At 50.0% G+C, this 20821-nt stretch overlaps 1 protein-coding gene across 2 annotated transcripts in view; it reads left to right on the top strand.

The window, feature by feature from the left end:
* The window catches only part of Zfhx3 (zinc finger homeobox 3), a 245418-nt gene that overhangs the window by 76019 nt on the left and 148578 nt on the right, over positions 1–20821 (top strand). For both annotated transcript variants that reach the window (XM_075977387.1, XM_075977386.1), the window contains exons 2-3: positions 11157–13918; positions 19142–19638. In XM_075977387.1, coding sequence (XP_075833502.1) covers positions 11203–13918; positions 19142–19638 — 3213 coding nt within the window. In that variant the 5' untranslated portion in view covers positions 11157–11202. The remainder of the gene's footprint in view (positions 1–11156; positions 13919–19141; positions 19639–20821) is intronic.

Below are 20821 nucleotides of genomic sequence, written 5' to 3'. Positions count from 1 at the left end.
CCTGATGCTTAAATGCCTTAGGAGAGCCTCTAGGAGGGGTTTCTGCGGGTTTGAATCTCAGTGAATTTTATTGGAAAGTGTATCCCAGAGAGCACAGGGATGGGAAGAGGGCAGGTGATGTGGAGATTGGAGAGGGTGGGGAGCCGGGAAAGTTTGTCAGAGAAGTGAAGTGGGATGATTTAAGGAGCAGTTCTCAGTGCAGGGGAGGTGGCAGAAGGTGGGTGTAAAAGGGTAAGAGCCCGTGGCCAGGGTGGGGCGGGCATGGGTAACCTTGGAATCTCCTTGGCCTTCTCCAACAAGGCACCTGATGCTGACCTCCCCGCTCCATCCTCAGTTTGGGTGTGGGGCCTGACATCTTGGCAGTTTCACTGAGTCCTACTGTGGGTTCTGCTCCACAATGGTCTGATGCAGGAACCCTCTGTAATCACTGAAAGAAGAACTCGCCAGAGACCAGACAGACAGCTTTTCAGGAAGTGAAGCAGTGGGCAGCCTCCACTGTGGGAAAGTGTTGTGATCCAGAGGGACAGGAGCGTTGCCTGGGCTGCCCTGTGAGTTGGTGGGACATGGACTCTGGCACAGTCCAGTAGGAAGGATCGCCAGTAAAGTCCCACAAAGCCCTTGTATTAACGACCAGGGCAAAGCCCAACAGCCCCTGTCGTATGACTAGCTTGTGCTCCTCAGACATCCCCATCATAGGACTAGCTTGTGCTCCCCAGACATTCCCGTCATAGGACTAGCTTGTGCTCCCAAACAGCAGACATAGTCACTCTTGAGATGAGGAGGAAGGCTGAAATGCTGCTCCTCACCTGCCGTACCAGCATCTTTCTTTTTCTCTCAAGAAAAATTCATGCCCATGGGCCATTGCTGGTGGGACCTGGAAGAACTCCCTTGGAAGGCAGATTGGCGCATGCCCGATTCTTGAATGTTCCTCTCTTTTGAAGCAGCAGTTCTTCTTAGAAATGTATGCTAAGGAAATAGAGCTCTACGGAATGGTAAGGAGTGAGGTCTCAGGCTGACGCACACTGGCCTACGGTTTGTATTCAGCCTCGCTAGCCCCTCTGTCTTCATCTGTAAAATGGGTTCTTGGAAGGATCTAGTGAAATGATGTATTCAACAGAGTTGCTTAGAACCACACCTTGTCCTACCGAGTGGAGTCCACCAACACAGCAGCTACTCATATTTATTGTTTTGTTTTTCTTCCGCATATGAAGATTCATGGGTACTTATTGCAGACTTAACCATGAAATATTGGGAATTATTTACATGTCTGGTAAAATTATGTTGCATGTGTAGGTGCGGCATCTCTGGAGCTGTTGCTGCTCACTTATGAGGCACATTTGATGTCATGGGAAAACTGCATGCTAAATTAAGTTAAGAAGAATCCTTCCCCTTATAAGGAGCAGGACATCTGAGGTTGATAAAGAAAACCCGTAACTATAGCTACAAAGAGGGGAAGCCTGAGAAACTGCCTGTGTTCCAGTCCTCTGGCTGGTAGAATTACAAGCGATTTTTACTCTAGCTTGGGAGTCTCTTTGTGGATAGCTACTTCTTTGCTTTGCTTTTCTTTTTTTTTCCAATAATGAACTCACACGACTTTAATCAGGAAAAGTTATTTAAAATAAATTTAACATCATGAGATGCCAGATTGAAACGATAATGGACCAGATGGCCTGTTTACACATCGTCTCCTGGCTTGCTCTCCGCCGCCCCAGTAAAAGAGGGAAGAAGCCAGAAATGAGACTTTTGAGGAGGACCTGGAAGAGCTAGGAAAGTTTTGGATGCTATCAAAGGAAGCATTTAAGTATTGATTTCAGTTTGCCCAGGGGGACTTAACTGCGGAGATTCCCAGGGATGGGTGGAAGTGGCTTGTGCACCTGCTGGTGGGAGGGTAGCTCTGTGCACGCGCGTGCGTGCACGCTCACTGCTGATTGGTAATTCAATCCAGGTCATGAGCATGCGCAGGCCAGTGGTGGCCAGAGGACACAATGGAAAGGTCTCCACAAGACGCGTTCAGATGGTTAAGGACTTTCTCACATGATTAGAGACGAATATTGAATTGGTGACTAAATTCCAAATCCATATTTAAAATACTGTAGAATAGAATAATAGCTGGCTTGTTTTTTTTTAAATAAATAGTTGAAAAATATAGTAAACTCTGTTGTTGTTGTTTTGTCTTAGTCCTTTTCTTCCCCTGTCCTTTTCCATGGATGAAGTTCTCTGGAGTATCAGTGAGGCTGGTTTCTGAGACCTCGCTCTGTCTGTCTGAGATCTCATGACTGCCACCCTCCCATGCCCTCCCCAGACCCACATAACCAGAATATCTTGGTGGCTGTGTGTTTCCTGCAGAATGGACTGAGCCAGCACCTTTCACTTCCCGGTTGATTTATGTTCATGCTGCAGATAGCGTGGGTGTGTTTATTAGCAGACGTGAAGCCCAGGGCCTTCTGGACAGTAGGCATCCTGCTTCATGAAGGCTCTGTGCAAGTATGTGTCACCTGGCCACAGTGACAGAATTCTTGAGGCTGTCGGGAAAGCACTGCCGAGCCCACGGAATCTCACCTGTTAGTAAGTCACGTTTACTGACTTGTATGACTTGTATGCATCAGTAGACAGATGCTGGTACTGTATAAAGCACAGAGTGGAGCTGTTTGGTTCTCTACTGGGTTCTAAGCTAAACAGATCTGGGCATTATCTCTTTGCCTCTTGGATGAGGTTTATAGTATTTTATTTTAGATTTCTTCTTCTTCTTCTTCTTCTTCTTCTTCTTCTTCTTCTTCTTCTTCTTCTTCTTCTTCTTCTTCTTCTTCTTCTTCTTCTTCTTCCTCTCTCTCTCTCTCTGTTTTTCGAGACAGGGTTCCTCCTCCTCCTCCTCCTCCTCCTCCTCCTCCTCCTCCTCCTTCTTCTTCTCTCTCTCTCTCTCTCTCTCTATCTCTATCTCTATCTCTATCTCTATCTCTATCTCTATCTCTCTCTGCTCTCTCTCTCTCTCTGTTTTTCAAGACAGGGTTTCGCTGTAGTTTTTGAGCCTGTCCTGGAACTAGCTCTGTAGACCAGGCTGGCTGCGAACTCCCAGAGATCCGCCTGCCTCTGCCTCCCTAGTGCTGGGATTAAAGGCATGTGCCACCACCACCTGGCTTATTTTAATTTTCAAGTGTGTGTTTGTGTCTGTGTGTGAGTACATGTCAGGAGTACAGGTGCCTGTGGGGACTGGACTGGAGGTACCATGTCACCTTGGAACAGGACTTAAAGGCAGTTGTGAGCTGCTCGGTGTGGAGGCTGGGAGCCAAACTTAGGTTCTCTGTAAGAGAAGCAAGTGCTGTTACCAACTGAGCCATCTCAGAACCTCCTTTCTTTGGTCTCTCTCTCTCTCTCTCTCTCTCTCTCTCTCTCTCTCTCTCTCTCTCTCTCTCTCTCTCTCTCTCTCTCATTAATGAGTGTTTATTCATTGTGTGTGTGTTGTTGTTTTTTTTTATTTTAATCTTGTTTTAGTCGACTTGACACTGCTTATACTGTGGGCTACTAGAATTCCTTGATGGGGCTTATCTTAAACTTTTTTTTTTTTAATTGCTTTTCACTAAGGTAGGAAATGTAGCCAAAAGTTGCGATCTGTCGTGGTTTTCTGAGTGTTACATTATGTGAAATTCTACCCAAGTTAAAATGACATATTGATTTGCCTTCTCCAACTAGAGGATTCTACCCAGAGGCCTTAGCTGCAGAAAGGAAGACTGGTATTTGAGTCTGTTCTTCCCATGCTTCCTTGCCCAGCTTTGTAACCTCTGCCCTTTCACAAGGCAGTGCCAAGAAGGAATTTCCCACAAATATAAGAACTTCCACATTCATGTGGGTTGATGGTGCATGTATATTTTTGGAGTGTTTTGTTCTGGACTGTTCTGTTTTCTTTTGGCATGATTGCAGGTGTACAAAAAGTAAAATAAATAAGTAAGAAAAAAAAAACAGAACCAAAAATTCCCTTACTTGGGCTGGAAAGACGGCTCCCAGGTGACAGCACCGGCTGCTCTTCTGAAGGCCCTGGATTCAGTTCCCAGCACCCGCATGGCAACTTACAACTGTCTGTCTGAAACTCCGGTTCCGGAACCAACACCCTCACACAGACAAACATGCAGTCAAAACATCAGTGTGCATAAAATAAAAGTAAATGAATCATTTTAAAAAAGCCTTCCCCCGTCTTCATCTGTAGTCATTTTGCCCACATATGTGTGTGTGCGCATACATGTGCATATATGTACCACATGTTTCTCATTAAGACTTTTAAAAAAATTAGTAAGATCAATTACTATCTAGCCCACCCACGGTGGCCCCAAGCTTACCTTGCAGAGTACCCTCCTGCCCCTGTCTCCTATGCTGGGATTAGAGGTGTGTGTCCTGCCTTCCTGGCTCCTTAAGCTGTTTGGGGATCGAGGCACCATGCCTCCTCACCTCTCACGTGTCCAAGCGAATCTTCTAACAGACCTCGTGTGTAACATACCCAGCACAGGCTCCTCCTAGCCCACCCACAGACCACGTTCAGATTCCACCAATTGTCTCTCTTCCGTCCTTCCTAGGGAAAGAAAACCATAGAGATGATACATTTGTCATATCTCCCTACCCACCCTTAATCTGAAACAGTGTTCTCTTGTGTCCTCCTCTTCCACATCGATGTTTCTGAAGAGGGAGAATGACTTGTAGACTTTGCTCAGCCGGGGTTCATCTGATGTTCCTTGTTGATCAGATTCAGGCTTGATGTTTTAGGCAGGGAGGGGGATGTAGTGTTCCTCTCAGTATATCCTACCAGAATTCACACGGATGTCTGTCTGTCCTACTGCTGGTCACTGGTCACTTGATAATGCTGATATCTGCCAGGCCTCTCTAAGGTAACTGTTTTCTTTCTGTGGTAAGAAGCATGTGTATGGGAAGCGCAGATCGTAAGAACTCCCCTCCTCCAGTTAGTGCGCACATCCTCTGATTCTCTCCTGGATGGGTTCTTATTAGGGTGGTGGTAACGAGAGGATGATTTCTGAACTTGATAGGTGTGCGTGTGTGTATTCTTAAGTTTCTACCCTAAAGAAGAACTTTGCTTCCACGCTTGTTTGGGTTTTTCTTCATAAAAGCACGGAGTTGTGAATTCTTATTTTATGTATCAAGTATCAGCCGTTTCCTCTTATTTAATTTTCCTGTTCCGGCTGTCCCAGGTATGGTCGGCAGGAGCCCCCCTTCAGCTCTCTCCTTCATCTGAGACATCAGCTCAAGGTGCTCTTCAGTGAAAGACAGATACTCCGTGTTCATTGTGCATTTTTGTGTTTCAGGCTAGGAACTCACCACTTCTCCAGAGCCCCCCAGATCTGTTGCCTGGAGCAGTCTAGAACTGACCACTTCTCCAGAGTCCCCTAGATCTGTTGCCTGGAGCAGTCTAGAACTGACCGCTTCTCCAGAGCCCCCCAGATCTGTTGCCTGGAGCAGTCTAGAACTGACCACTTCTCCAGAGTCCCCTAGATCTGTTGCCTGGAGCAGTCTAGAACTGACCGCTTCTCCAGAGCCCCCCAGATCTTTTGTCCAGAACAGTCTAGAACTGACCACTTCTCCAGAGCCCCCAGATCTGTTGTCCGGAACAGTCTAGAACTGACCACTTCTCCAGAGCCCCCAGATCTGTTGCCCGGACCAGTCTAGAACTGACCACCTCTCCAGAGCCCCCAGATCTGTTGCCTGGAGAAGTCTAGAACTGACCACCTCTCCAGAGCCCCCCAGATCTGTTGCCTGGAGCAGTCTAGAACTGACCACCTCTCCAGAGCCCCCAGATCTGTTGCCTGGAACAGTCTAGAACTGACCGTGCATGCTCACGGGACATTCTTCTAACTCTGATGCCATCACCTTACCCACAAAATTGCTATGCACACACATCGTGCCCGCGCCTTGTCTGACTTTATGTGACTTTGGAGGACATTGTGCTGCACACGTCATACGTATTTGTGGCCCCCTCCTCAGGAGAACGTAAGCGTTCCCTATCATCTGCTGGGAACTATATAGTAGGTTCGTAATAAATAATGAATGAGTTAATACATTTTCAGGCCCGTAGCTCCTAGGTTATGTCTTCTCTCTCAAGTTTCTAATTTACTCTCATTGCACATATATGATGTGTGTGCATATGTCAGTACAGGGATGTGTGTGACCGGTGATTGGTATGGTACAGTATACATGTAGAGGTCAAAGGCTAATTTCTAGGGTTTGATGTTGTCCTCTCCCTATGACCCCTGCACACTTCTATTTTATTTTATTTTATTTTACGTACATGAGTGCAAGTGCTCCAGGTACCCAGAGGTGCCGGATTCTTTGAAGCTGAACTTACAAGCAATTGCGAGCTGCCTGATGTGGGTACTGTGAACCCAACGTGGGTCCTGTACAAGAGCAGTAAGCTCTCTTAGCCACGGAGCCATCACTCCAGTCTCGTTAAAAAAAAAAAAAAGGAAAGAAAGAAGAAAAGAAAGGGGGAGTGAGAAATCATATTGGATCTGCCTTCCATGACTTAGTTGTGGCGCCCCTGCTCACCTTGTCCTCCTGTGGTTATCTGATGGTGTCCAAACGAAGAGGGCTGGCTGCTTTGAGCTCTCCTGTTGGATTGAGAGGTTGAGCAGTCCCCGATCTCGGAATAGTCTCTGTGCACATGAAGGTCTGATGCAAATATTGGCTCTCAGGATGCTCCTCATACACCAAAAGGAAAACACTGATAGAGTGTCTAAGAACACAGATCCTATAGCAGCCATCTGGCTCTGTCGTTCAGACTACCCGAGCATGTGCTGCCTCAGTTTTACATCTCGGGAATGGGGCCTCCAAGTGGTTACAATTCTGCCCACAGATAGGTATTGCTTCAGTGCCTAACTCAGTAAGTGATGGTTTCCATTATGAGGGCTTTAAAAAGCTCGGGGGAATATAGGCACCAGGGAGGAAATGAAGTCACCCATAACCTCACCTCCTCAAATTTAGCGTCATAAAAATTTTGATAGAAATATGACAATGGCTGTATCCATACCGACTCGTCTTTCGCTCGGTTAGCAGCTGATCAGCTTCCATTGCTTGTAAATGGTTTCTTTAGAGTTATCAGCCTTACAACATGTTGAATTCCACGAACTGTAATTTATTTAGTCTCTGTTTTTGCCCGATTATTTCCATCTCTCTCTTTTTTTTTCCTGTTATAAATCTTATTATGGACAATTTCGTATATCCACACATCTCCCGGGTTGTTTCCTTGAAATACATTCCTAGAATGGAGAAATTGCTGAGTCAAAACATGTTGGCAATGCGTGCTGTGCACTGCCTGGTTCCCAGGAGAAGGGCGGTCCTTACATTTCTCCCTGGGGCAGGGGGAAGAGTCCCCTGAGGACCAGGCATCCTTGCGCTGGCTGACGTCTCTGGTGATGCCCCGCGTTATTCACAGAGGCAACAGTTTCTCTTGCTGTCTCTATTCGCTTTGTTTTTCTTTCTCTCCCCCTTTGTTTCCCTTCTTGGTTTTCTGCCAAACAGCCCCTTGTGAAAGGACCGCCTAATTAACCCTGTGCTAATTAACAATTTAAAATTACACAGTGTGACTGTTCATGTTTAATTCTCTGGGAGCTGAAGCAACAGCAGGAGCCCCCTCCCCTTCCTTAGAACCGCACACCCCTACCCAGCCTACTAGAAAACTGTAGCGTTTTATCCGGCCCTGTCTCCTTCATGAAATAAGACAGAACTTTCCTTACACACCCTTTTTAGTTTAAAGAGGAAGATAATTGCCTATATGACTGGCATGTCACATTGTACCTGGTAGCATTTTATCCTTGAAAAGCAATCTTTCCAAGAGGTTGGTGTTTGCAAAACTGCAGTGAGCTTTAAAACAGGGAAGCACAATGTGGGGGTGAATACAGCTCCCCCTTTCATTGGGATTATTTATTCCTAAGGTGTTGGGGCTCTTCTGCATAGGGTACTATGCAAATGGCAGGCTTAAATGCTGAGTAGAATGAGACAGTGGGCAAGACTGTATGTATGCAAATGCTTGCCGATCGCTCCTGTGTCTCCCCTCGAACTTTGTCATTGGGAAGACGTGCTTTATAAAACCTTACTGAATTCTCAAATAGTGTTGAATACAATATTGAGGTGATTTAAAGGGAACCTGAGGGAGTGGCCGGGAAAGAAGAATTGGCCTGCAGGAAGAGTTCAGCGTTCTGCGTGTGGGATGGGTTCACAGCCCGAGGACTGGGTTAGAGGGCTGAGGAGAGGCTTGTGAATTTTGACTGGCAGGGCTTCCCGTGAATGTGTGGGGACCCACTCGGTTCCCAGGCCGCCCTCTGTAACTGAAGAACATTGATTTTACGGGAAACCATGTTTACAGACAGAGCGCTGATCGACCTGCCGAGTTGACTTCTGCCTCCTTAAGTAAGAACTACCTTTTTCTTATTGACTGGCTGATAAACAGAGCAAGCACGCTGGGTGGGAGAGTAGTGGATGCCCCGAGGCCCATGAGCTGCCAGCCTGGGCAGGATGAAGAGACCGCTTCATGTCAGTGCATCTCCCCCCTTCCCCTATCCATCCCTTATCTGCCAGGGATGGAGGCAGAGGATGCATGCGGCCATCCTTCTCCGATTACCTGGCAATGTGGGGACCAAGCACAGGCAAGCTGGTCGTCTGGTGCGGATGCAGGGAAGCAGTGTCCCAAGCTTTTTAGTTCAAGTTCCCCGGAGTGATGTGGACATTTACACATTCTGTTTGGGGTGGGGTGTGAACCAGGAGCCTGCATGTCTCAGGACAGTGTGATTAGCCCATGAACCATGCCTCTTGTTTTTCATGGGGCTGTCCAACGCTCTGCTTGGTCAGCGTGCATGGAAGAGAAGCTTCAGAGCAGGCAGCCCAGGTCTAGAAATCGGGTTCTCTTTCCCACCTGTGTCCTTATGGACTGTCAGCTGTGAATGAATCCTCCAGCTCACCCCACTGGCCCAGGGTCACCAGCTATCTTATCTGCCTTTCAGAAGTGGCCACAAGGGTCATTGCCTGCTTGGGACCAGAAAACAAATTAAGGTTTTTTTTTTTGTTTGTTTGTTTTAATTTTGTCTTTAAAGTCCCAACCCTTAGCTGGCCAGTTCATGGAGGAGGAGGAAGAGAGCCGAGCAAGCAAAGCCCACCAATTAATTGGTAAATGCTAGCAGGTTTCTCTGGCCCAGCCCAGGCTGGAGAGGAGATTGGCTTTGCTGTCGATAAACAAGTCCCTGGTGCGGCATCAAAGCTCTTCTCCTTTATCAATCGCGGCCTCCCCTTCCCGCATGTTCCTGTAACTTACCAAGCATTTATGACATTGATTTTACAATCGGGCTGTTAACCCTCCCGCCCCTTCAGACCTGCCAACCTTTTGGGCTTGAACTGCCAATCAGGTGTCATCCATCCAATCAGGAACATCCTTAAGAAGAGCCTCCCCAGATTCTCACCTGTATCCCAGCTAAGCCTTATGGGAAGTCCCTGGTCATTTGCCACTGGGGTTGATTTAGCGCGGTGATCTGTTTCAAACGAGCCCGTCCTTTCTAAGGCCTACAGAGCTCTGCTGTCTCCGAGACTGCGGTTATCAGTTGACAGCCATACATGCATGTGAGTTTCAAACCAGTCGTGGCACATTCTTCGAAAAAGTGATTTCTTCCAAGGCTTCTGCCAGCCTGCCTTCTCCGTCTTTTCCCGAGGGGGAGCTGTTGGCTCACTCTGTAGTCAAACCTGCAGAAAGACAAAAAGAATAAGACAGGGTTAGCAGGAGATGGAGGGGGATGAAACCCAGCCAAAAGCTTTGTCTGCTGCAAGAGGTGGTGGAGCAGGGGAGCAATGGCTTGGGGCCTGTGGGTAAAAGACCAAACTCTGAAGAAGTGCTGAGCCACCTGTAGGAGGGCAGCAGCAGCAAGGCAGTCACCACCCCTGTGGTGATGTCGCAGGAGCCAGGCAGCCTGTGATCCGGTTCTACCTTCCCCAGGGACGGGAGCTCTCAGAGGGCAGGTTCAGCTCAGTAGCTCTCTGGAGTCGGAAACGGAAAAGCCCCAGGGTTGAAGGACAGCTGCTTGGGTAGCAACTAATAACGAAGAGGCAGGTGTGGAAGTAGGGCTTGCTAAGCCCAGCTGCCGGCTCTGCTTGTGCTAAGACCTTTGCTAGGGAAAATCCACCGCTCGCCTGGTGGATGGGCTTCCTGCAGATGGGGCGAGGCTTTGCCCCCCTCCACAAGGGCACCAACAGATTGAAAGTCCAGCCGGCTCTTATTATCGGTGCCTTCCTATTTTCATTGTGAGCTCTGCTGAATCCCAGACAAGAAAGCTTTCCTGGTTTGGGTAGAGGAGATGGGAATTTGGGGTGTCTTCAAGTTTGATAATGAGAATAGTGTTGGTCTCTGGTGGGATTTACCCTGTAAGGTTTACTGCTCAAGAAATGGGACTTCTGTTGCTTCCGAGACCTGAAAGGGAGGGATGTGGCCGCTGGCCCCCTTGGGCCCTTTGCAGAATGAACCTAAGGCTTCACCTTCGCCCTCTGAACCTTGTAGACCTTTGTTCGAACTTACCAAACCTGACACACGGGCACTGAAAAGCACCTGATTTCTCTATGTCATTGGACCCTTCTCAGTTTACCACTCTCATTCTGAAGCTGCCTCAGCTCCCTCCTCTCATCCTCCCTGACGCGCCCCCCCCCCCCCTCCAAGTGTCATGCACTTGGGATGACTTCATGCAAGCTATCTGTATGCAGGAGGGCCCTTCCAGTGACCTCGCTGGGTCCTGGAAAGATAACGGGCCTCTTCCACTATGGCTCCCTGCCCAGCCTGACTCAAAGTCCCGATGGCATAGAGTGAAAAATTTCAACAAGTCTGTCTCTGGGGCGAGAGTGACAGACAGTGTGAAGTCAAAGAGGTGTGCTCCTGACCGCTTTCCCCACTTCCCATTCATTACATGGACCTGGCTGTGTGGTCCATGGTGCTGCTTGCCCTCTCTGTACTGCACTGTGCAGGGCCATGTCCCCCAGCCTGCCCTCTGCCCTGCAAGCTTTGTGTTGTGGGTATGGACAGAAGCTGCTTAGAGCACTCCGTGCGGGACCTTAGCCTTGGCCCTCCTAACCTCTTTCCTTTCTCTCTCTCTTTCCCCTCTCTCCCTCCTCCCCCCCTTGCCTCCACCCTTCAGGTCCGATCCGTACTGGGTGCAATGAAAGCTCCACGCTGGCCTTACCATGGAAGGCTGTGACTCGCCCGTCGTCTCGGGGAAGGACAATGGGTGCGGGATCCCTCAGCACCGGCAATGGACTGAACTCAACAGCACCCACCTCCCCGACAAACCCAGTAGCATGGAGCAGCCCACAGGCGAGAGCCATGGGCCCTTGGACAGCCTAAGGGCCCCCTTCAATGAGCGCCTGGCGGACAGCAGCACCTCGGCCGGGCCGCCAGCCGAACCCGCCAGCAAGGAGGTCAGCTGCAACGAGTGCTCAGCCTCCTTTGCCAGCCTCCAGACCTACATGGAGCACCACTGCCCGGGCACGCGCCCCCCACCGCCCCTGCGAGAGGAGAGCGTCAGCGACACCAGCGAGGAGGGCGAGGAGGAGAGTGACGTGGAGAACCTGGCCGGGGAGATCGTCTACCAGCCAGATGGCTCCGCGTACATTGTCGAGAGCCTGAGCCAGCTGGCCCAAAGCGGGGCCGCGTGTGGCAGCAGCAGTGGCAGTGGGCCTGTCCCCTCGCTCTTCCTGAACTCTCTCCCCGGGGCGGGGGGCAAACAAGGGGACCCTTCGTGTGCTGCACCCGTGTACCCGCAGATCATCAACACTTTCCACATAGCCTCATCCTTCGGGAAATGGTTTGAGGGCTCAGACCAGGCCTTCCCGAATACCTCAGCCCTGGCGGGGCTCAGCCCTGTCCTGCACAGCTTCCGCGTTTTTGACGTGCGACACAAAAGCAACAAGGATTACCTGAACAGCGACGGTTCTGCCAAAAGCTCCTGCGTATCCAAAGATGTTCCCAACAATGTGGACCTGTCCAAGTTCGATGGCTTTGTGCTCTACGGCAAGAGGAAGCCCATTCTGATGTGCTTCTTGTGCAAACTCTCCTTTGGGTATGTCCGTTCATTTGTGACCCATGCGGTGCACGACCATCGCATGACCCTGAGTGAAGAGGAGCGGAAAATTCTTAGCAATAAGAACATCTCCGCTATCATCCAAGGGATCGGCAAAGACAAGGAACCCCTTGTAAGTTTTCTGGAACCAAAAAACAAAAACCTTCAACACCCTTTAGTTTCCACAGCTAACCTCATAGGCCCCGGACACAGTTTTTATGGTAAATTTAGTGGCATTCGCATGGAAGGGGAGGAGACCCTCCCAGCCGTCGCTGCTGCTGGCCCTGAGCAGCCCCAGGCTGGTCTCTTGACCCCCAGCACCCTCTTGAACCTTGGCGGGCTCACCAGCTCTGTCCTGAAGACTCCCATTACCTCAGTCCCCCTGGGGCCTCTGGCTGCCAGTCCTACCAAATCCTCGGAGGGCAAGGACTCTGGGGCAGCGGAAGGAGATAAGCAAGAAGTGGGGGATCCAGATTGCTTCTCCGAGAAAGCAGAGCCAGCCGAGGAGGAGGAGGCGGAAGAAGAGGAAGAGGAGGAAGAAGAGGCGGAGGAGGAAGAAGAGGAGGAGGAGGAAGAGGAGGAGGAAGAGGAGGGCTGCAAAGGACTCTTTCCCACTGAGTTGGAGGAAGAGCTGGAGGACAGGGCCCCCGAGGAGTCTGGAGCCACAGCAGGTGGTAGCAGCAAAAAGGACCTTGCTCTCTCAAACCAAAGCATTTCTCACTCCCCCTTAATGCCTAATGTGCTCCAGAGCCTGTCGAGGGGCACAGCTTCTACTACTTCTAATTCTGCTTCTTCCTTTGTTGTCTTCGATGGTGCGAACAGGAGGAACCGTTTAAGCTTTAACAGTGAGGGCGTCAGGGCCAATGTGGCAGAGGGCAGGAGGCTGGACTTCGCTGACGAAAGTGCCAATAAAGACAATGCCACAGCACCAGAACCAAATGAAAGCACAGAGGGCGACGATGGGGGCTTTGTCCCTCATCACCAGCACGCTGGCTCCCTCTGCGAGCTTGGGGTTGGGGAATGCCCCTCGGGTAGCGGTGTGGAGTGCCCCAAATGTGACACGGTCCTGGGCTCTTCCCGCTCCCTGGGTGGCCACATGACCATGATGCATTCTCGTAACTCGTGCAAGACACTCAAGTGTCCCAAGTGCAACTGGCACTATAAGTACCAGCAGACGCTGGAGGCACACATGAAGGAGAAGCACCCGGAGCCCGGGGGCTCCTGTGTCTACTGCAAAAGCGGGCAGCCCCACCCGCGGTTGGCACGAGGCGAGAGCTACACGTGTGGTTACAAGCCTTTCCGCTGTGAGGTGTGTAACTACTCCACAACTACCAAAGGCAACCTCAGTATTCATATGCAGTCCGACAAACATCTCAACAACATGCAGAACCTGCAGAACGGAGGGGGCGAGCAAGTCTTCAGCCACAGCGCTGGGGCGGCTGCCGCCGCAGCAGCCGCAGCTGCCGCCGCCGCCAATATAGGCAGCTCCTGTGGCGCCCCCTCCCCCACCAAACCAAAAACCAAACCCACGTGGCGGTGCGAGGTGTGTGATTATGAGACCAACGTGGCCAGGAACCTCCGCATCCACATGACCAGTGAGAAGCACATGCACAACATGATGCTGCTGCAGCAGAACATGACCCAGATCCAGCACAATCGCCACCTGGGCCTCGGCAGCCTGCCCTCCCCGGCCGAGGCCGAGCTCTACCAGTACTACCTGGCCCAGAACATGAACCTGCCCAACCTGAAGATGGACAGTACTGCCTCGGACACCCAGTTCATGATGAGCGGATTCCAGCTGGATCCTACAGGGCCCATGGCCGCCATGACGCCTGCTCTAGGTGAGGCTGACCCCTCCTCGGGCTTGTGTGCTTTCACCATATAGGAGGTTTGTTCCGTTGGGGCGGGAAGCACGTGGAAGAGGTCGAGGTGTGTAAATTGGTTTTGATTTTTATCACCTTGAATTTTTTTTTTTTAATGGGAATGTCTCACAATCCAGTGTTTTCCTTCAAGAATCCCTTGCACTTGCTGTGTGCGTCTGGACAGTTTTATGCGTCCGACAGAGCTGTGATTGTACTCTGGCTATCTAGGGCCAGGATTAAAACTCATGTGTTGCCTCTAGTTTTTGGCTTATGGTCAGCTTTCCTTTACTGTTCCCATTCTTTCTCTCTTCTCTTTCTCAATTTGAAAAATTGCCATAATCACTCAACTTTTGGTTTCCATTAAATATTTATTAAAACTTACAAGAAACCATATCTGGGACCATCATCTCAATAATTTAAACAGGGACAGTCATCATTCCAATAGGAGCTATTGGAAGCGGTAACATATCGCATTGAAAACCCAAAGGCTGGCTCTGTGCCGAACTGGGAGCCACGGGGAGATTTCTGGAGTTCTCTCTGTAGCTCTGTGGATCTTGATGGAAGAGGCACGTTCTTATCCTCCCTTAGTTTGGATGAGTTGTTGATTAGTGGAGTTGGGAATGAATTAGGAATTAAATTGCCCTGGGGACACGGTCACGAGTGGTGTGATAGCTGAAGAAGTGAAGAAATTGTAAGATTGTCCTTCAGAGAAAGCTGACGTTTTGATAGCAGTTAGACGCTGGCTAGTGGGCCTTTGTTGCCAGGAGACACAGTGCTGAGTGAGTCTACACCCAGACCCCAGCTGTGTTGTCCGCGTTAGTAGTAATCAGCTTTCCGTTAATGCGGCAGGTGCTTGAGATGTAGAAAGAGAACCAGTTTGTCTCCCAGTCTGGGTGGTTTCAGTCAGTGGTCAGTGGCGCTATTGCTCTGGGTCCTGTGGTGAAGCATTGTATCATGGTAGAGAAAGCAAAGGGCTAAAAAGGAGAGGAAGGGGTCAGGGGGTTCCACATGACTGACTGGCAGAGGTCCAGCTGGTTCCCACCTCTTGAAGGTGGTTCACCACCTTCCCGTTGAGCCACAGGCTGGGGACCAAGTCTTTAACACGTAGCCTTTGGTGAGGGACATTTTTTCAAACCACAGCGCCAGGTCTTACTGCTCAGCTTGACGCATCTAAAACAGAACCAGAAATGAGAGATTTGGATGCTGAAAAAGCTATGGTTCATGATCAATATTTTGAGCGGGAAAGTATACAGATTGACTTTATGAAGGCTAGTATGATGACCAGGTCCCCTCTGACCCCACTTGGTGTTCCATTGATGGAGCCTAACCTGGTCTTTATTCCCTGCCTCTACTGTCTAGCCCTTTGGGGATCTGTGGAGAGACCCTAGTTAAGTAGAATTCTTTGATCAGCCTGGGGATAAGTAGTTTTCTTAACAACGAAGAGAGCACATACCTTTATTTGGCATGGGTTAGGTAAGTGCCAGGAGGCCAGATCTCACCAGTGTGCGGTCTTCACTTTGTGTGGGGCTTCAAGACTAACTTGCTAATGAGCTATGTTCCCAAGCATTCAGCTTGTTCTACCTGCTCTTTGTTTTCACTGCGAATTCATGATATTTGAGCTTTGTTTTCTATCTTGAAACATTAGCCTGTTGATCTCTTATGACCAAATGATGTGAAGACGTTTTGCTGACTGGTCTGGTTAGCCCACGAAGGCACAAGAATCCATTGTCTCACTTGTCCCCAGAGTGAACCATGCACCCCAGGAAGAGTGGGTGTTGGCCACTAGTGTTTCCTCCCCATCTCTTTCTCTGTCTGTCTCACCAATAGGAAGTAGTTTCTTACCTTAGGGACAGTAAAATTCTGGTAGTCAGATCTTCAGAATAAACTGGGCATTCTCTCCATATCACAGAAGCACGGAGACAGGGTGACTTCACATTGACAAATCAAGGACTTGTTAGCTATCTTGAAAATCAGCGGCTACTGTTTGCATTGAGCAATGGAGACATGTGCTGTGGGCTTTTTTTTTTTTTTCTACTTAGTGTCTTTGAGTTCCAGGGCATCCCAGTTCTTAGTGTAACCAGGCACGGAGGGACAGACCCTCGTGTCCAAACACACCAAGGCTACCCCCACGGTCTGTCTTGGTGTAGAGCTGCCCTGCGTCTTGCCCAGTTCAGTCAGGAAGGGCTCTTGAGTTACCGGCGCTGCAATTGCATGAGGTGGGTCTCCGTCCTTTTAGCGGCCACGAGGTCAGTTGGGGTGACGAGAGTCAAAGTTGTTGAATGTTACACGGTTGACCAGGTGTGCGGACAGTAGGATGTGTCCACATGATTTGCGGAGGAGGTTGTGTGGCCCGAGCAGGAGAAAACACAGGCAAGGGGAGAAGCTGCACGTTGCGGTGCCTGCTGTGGTTAGGCTGCTGGTGAGGTGGATAGAGGATATCGGACATGATTGGGTTCCGCAGTGAGGCAGAAAGGGGCTTTTATGAACTGTCTTCTTTTGGAGCAGGGTACCATTCGTGCCTTCCTTGACAGGACCTTCTCTTTAGGTACTTGTCTGGAGATGCCATCATTCTGGTGGTCATGAGGCGGAGAGGGTTACGCTCCTTGGTCTGGTCTGGCTGAAGCGAACCTGCCACCATTTATAGACAGGATATTAAGACCTGCAGGCATGTGAACATCCTCCCAAGCATCCCTTTAGACTCCCAAGTCTAACATAGCGTCAAGAAATGGGTCCCTTGCAAGGCATTTTCCTCTTTCCCACCAAGTAGCCTGGCGGCCATAGAGCACTCGCTTGTCCTTTAGGAGCCCCCTGCTTTCTTCCTTTGCTTTTGTGTTATCTGATTCGTGCCTCCTGAGGCTGAGCTTCTTTCTGAGCAGGCTCACATGCCACGGTGTGAAGCCCGAGCTAGTTGGATCTCTGTCATAGGCGGCATGGTCCTTCCCAAGGCCCATAGAGGGCTCAAAGAAACGGCCTGCTGCAGCCTCACTTAGGCAGCTCCCAGATGCCTGTGGATCAAGTGAGGGTCATCTAATTCACTGGAGTTGAATTGACTGTGTGGACTGGAAGGATTCTAATGCCTTGGCTTTTCTCCAAGGTGGAGTCTTGGCGGGAGTCCTGGCAAGCTCTTCGTCATCCCGGTTTCCCGCGGCTCCTCTGCTGGGCCTGTGAACTGGGGATAGGAGCAGTAGCTTATTCTCTCTGCTTCTTCTGAGGGCTTCTAATGTTCATCCAGACCCGCAGCAAGTGACAGTGGATTTTCTCGGTAGAGTGGCGGTATTGATGTGCCGAGCTTGCGTTTGAAGGGTGGGGAAGAGGTTGCTGCTTCAGGTGGTTGACATCAGAAACAAATAGCGTTTGCTCCTGTCTCACCCTCTGGGCGGTTTTTGCTTTGAGTGAACGCTGAGTATGTTTTGTGGATGTTGCCTGTCTTCATCCTCATTAAGGATAGAACTTTTTTCTCTCTCTTTCTCTTCTTTCTTTTTCCCTTGTTTTTTTCTTCTTGCTCTAAAATGAATGTCATAGCTAAGGTTCCTCTCACCAGGGGGAATGGGTGGAGGAGGGGATGGTAAGAAAGACCACACAGAGAAAGCTTCCTGAACCTTCTGGAACGCACGCGTGGAAGGTCTCTGTGGCTTCTTACATTGTCTGCAGATTTCGAATGTAACTGGTCTGGCTTAGTGGAGGCCGATCTGAGCTTCGTAGTCAGAACAAAATCGCTCTCGTCATTTCATCATCGTCATCTTCATCACCTCCACCACCACCGTCGCCATCATCATTTTGTTTCCTTTGATGAGCCACCGACTTGAATTCTAATCAGTCACTTAAAAAATATCCTCAGCCAAACCACTCTCAAAAGGTCAAGTTTAAGCATCAGTTGGAGGGTGGGGGCAGACCTCGTAGTTCAAGGTAGTTCAAGTGTGCACGTGTTCAGAGGAAAGGTAGGAACCAGAAGCTGCCAGTCAGCTCTTGAATTACTGTGCACGTCTAGGGGATGGAGGTAAGCCCGCAGTTTCCAAGGCTTTCTCATGGTGTAAGTAAGAGCTGGAGTGTTAATCTCCTGCCAGTGAAAGTGAGCGTTCCCCTGGTTCATGCACGGCAGTGATGGGCTGAAAATGGGCGGGGGTACAGAGACCTTTCTTAGGGAATGTGACACACACACACACACACACACACACACACACACACACACACACCCGCCTGCCTCTGTCTATAACTGCCTGTCTGGATTTACTTCCTGAGCGTGTATCATTTGGTGCTTTTGACCCTCATCTGACGCAATAAACATTTGTTCATGTGTGCAGTGGGGTGGGTTATTCAGCATGAGGCTGGACCTCTGCTCTAGTCTGCCCCCACCCTGGTAGGGATGCAGCTGTGCTGGGGTCCTGTGTGTGGCTAGCTCAGGCACAGAAGCTTGGGAAAGGAAGATTGTCCTAGAAACAGTTAGGTAGGATGCTGACAAGAGGGTGCTGGGAGGAGTGGAGGGCTCGCTTCTGAACTCTGTGCTGTATGGTTGGTTGTGCATCAGTGTGGCCATCTCTACTAATATTAATGGCAATAAAACATTCCATTTTAGCTGGGCAGTGGTGGCGCATGCCTTTAATCCCAGCACTCAGGAGGCAGAGGTAGGTGGATCTCTCTGCGTTTGAGGTCAGCCTGGGCTCCAGAGCAAGTTTCAGGACAGGCATCAAAGCTACACAGAGAAACCCTGTCTTGAAAAACAAAGAAAAGAAAAAAGAAAAAGAAAGAAAAATATAGTTTCTTGTTGTATGTACAGCGCAAGCTTCCCCTTCCTACAGTGGTGGGAAGTTTTGTTCATCAGCAATGCTATAGATGAACTCTGGGCACAATTTAGAATCTTCCTAAAGGCCCGGTGTTATAGATTGCTCTGCTCCTTCTTGATTCTGGAGGTAGGCTGGAGTCTGGAGTTTCAGATTCTGTTGCATTCGAGGGTCATACAGACTTACCACTTTTCCTAGAACATGAGAGAAGGGAAATTGAGATCAGTCAGGAGACCGAGCTCCCCAGATTTGTCTAGATGTTCCTTTTGAGAAGGTGGAAAGCCCGGAGCCTTCCGCAGACCACAGAGTCTCCAACACAGCAAGAGGATGTTGTTTTCCAGCAGGTAGCTCCTTGCAGTGTTTGTGCTTTGTACCGCGTCTGTGAGCCTGGCTTCTGACCCTCTCCCTCTGTCCTTCCCTACAGTGGGCGGTGAGATACCCCTAGACATGCGGCTCGGGGGCGGGCAGCTGGTGTCGGAGGAGCTGATGAACCTGGGCGAGAGCTTCATCCAGACCAACGACCCGTCCCTGAAGCTCTTCCAGTGTGCTGTCTGCAACAAGTTCACGACGGATAACCTGGACATGCTGGGACTGCACATGAATGTGGAGCGCAGCCTCTCGGAGGACGAGTGGAAGGCCGTGATGGGTGACTCGTACCAGTGCAAGCTCTGCCGCTACAACACGCAGCTCAAGGCCAACTTCCAGCTGCACTGCAAGACGGACAAGCATGTGCAGAAGTACCAGCTGGTGGCCCACATCAAGGAGGGCGGCAAGGCCAACGAGTGGAGGCTCAAGTGTGTGGCCATCGGCAACCCGGTGCACCTGAAGTGCAACGCATGCGACTACTACACCAATAGCCTGGAGAAGCTACGGCTGCACACGGTCAACTCCAGGCACGAGGCCAGCCTGAAGTTGTACAAGGTGAGGTCGGCTCCTTGAGACCCAGGAATGGGCTCTCTGCAGAGCGGATTGGGGAAGATTGAGAAGGGGGACTAGTAATTTGTATTATAATCCTGTTAGGTGCTAGTCGCCACCCAGCAAACTAACTCTAAAGGTGTTGCATCCAGTGGCTAAAGAGGCTGAGATGTGTCGATGGCTTCATCTGGAGGCTGAAGGCTCGGGGTGTCTCATTGCAGGGGCAGGTGAATTCAACAGACCAATACTGTGTTTTTCCTTTCTTGGTTACTGGTCTCTGCTGTGGTCTGTTGAGTCACCATCAGCCGCTATGGCCCACTCGTCCTTCTCTCCTTTAGTCCGTCTTCTATTTATTCTCTCCTGGATGCTCCCAGAATGCTTCATTCATTCGTTCACTCTGTTTACCCATCCTGCCAGCGGCTACACACCAGACACGTTCTGTATACCAGCCGCTGTTCTGGAAGTATGTCTGTATCAGTGCATATAATAGATCACCACAAACACACGTACGTATGTCCATAGATATGAACACACACATTCATATATACATGTGCATATGTGTGCACATATAACTAGACACACATTTATATAGATATACATGCATGCATATGCTCACACCCCCATCCCTGTCCTCACAGAGTTTTCGTTCCTTTGGGACAAGATGAGGTACACTCATAATGGGCAAATGACATGGTAGAAGGTGGTAAATGCTGTGAAGGAAACTAGGTCAAGCGAGAGGGCCCCCATGTTCCTGTATTCTACATCCCTGTTCTCTGCTTCCTCTCCTTTTAGCCCCTTTGGTTTCTCTTTTCTCTCCCCTTCCCTTCCGTTTGCTCCTGCACCCCCAGTCTCTGGCTGAACAGCTTAGGCCAGGCCGTCGAGAAGGAGGAGGGCCGCAGACACTGTAAACAGCCCTTTTACTTGCACGGCAGGATTGCTCCAGACGTCCCTATTGATTTTCGGTGGACTTAAGGCCTCACCTTTTCCTCTAATCATCCCGTAATGGCTTTAGTATGAACAATCAGGTACAAATCGCCATAAATCTCCCCAGCCTCATTCCACACGCCCTCCGCTCCCTCGCTCCTCTCCATCCTCCTCACTTTCACCCCTAGTCTCTCCTTTCTCTTTCCACACCGTTGCTCACTCCTGGGCTAGCAAGCGTCCCATTTCCACTGACTCTGGAGTGGGT

This window comes from Microtus pennsylvanicus, chromosome 6 (genome assembly GCF_037038515.1).
Source record: "Microtus pennsylvanicus isolate mMicPen1 chromosome 6, mMicPen1.hap1, whole genome shotgun sequence".
Classification (NCBI taxonomy): Eukaryota; Metazoa; Chordata; class Mammalia; order Rodentia; family Cricetidae; genus Microtus; species Microtus pennsylvanicus.
This window is presented reverse-complemented; position numbering and strand designations above follow the sequence as displayed.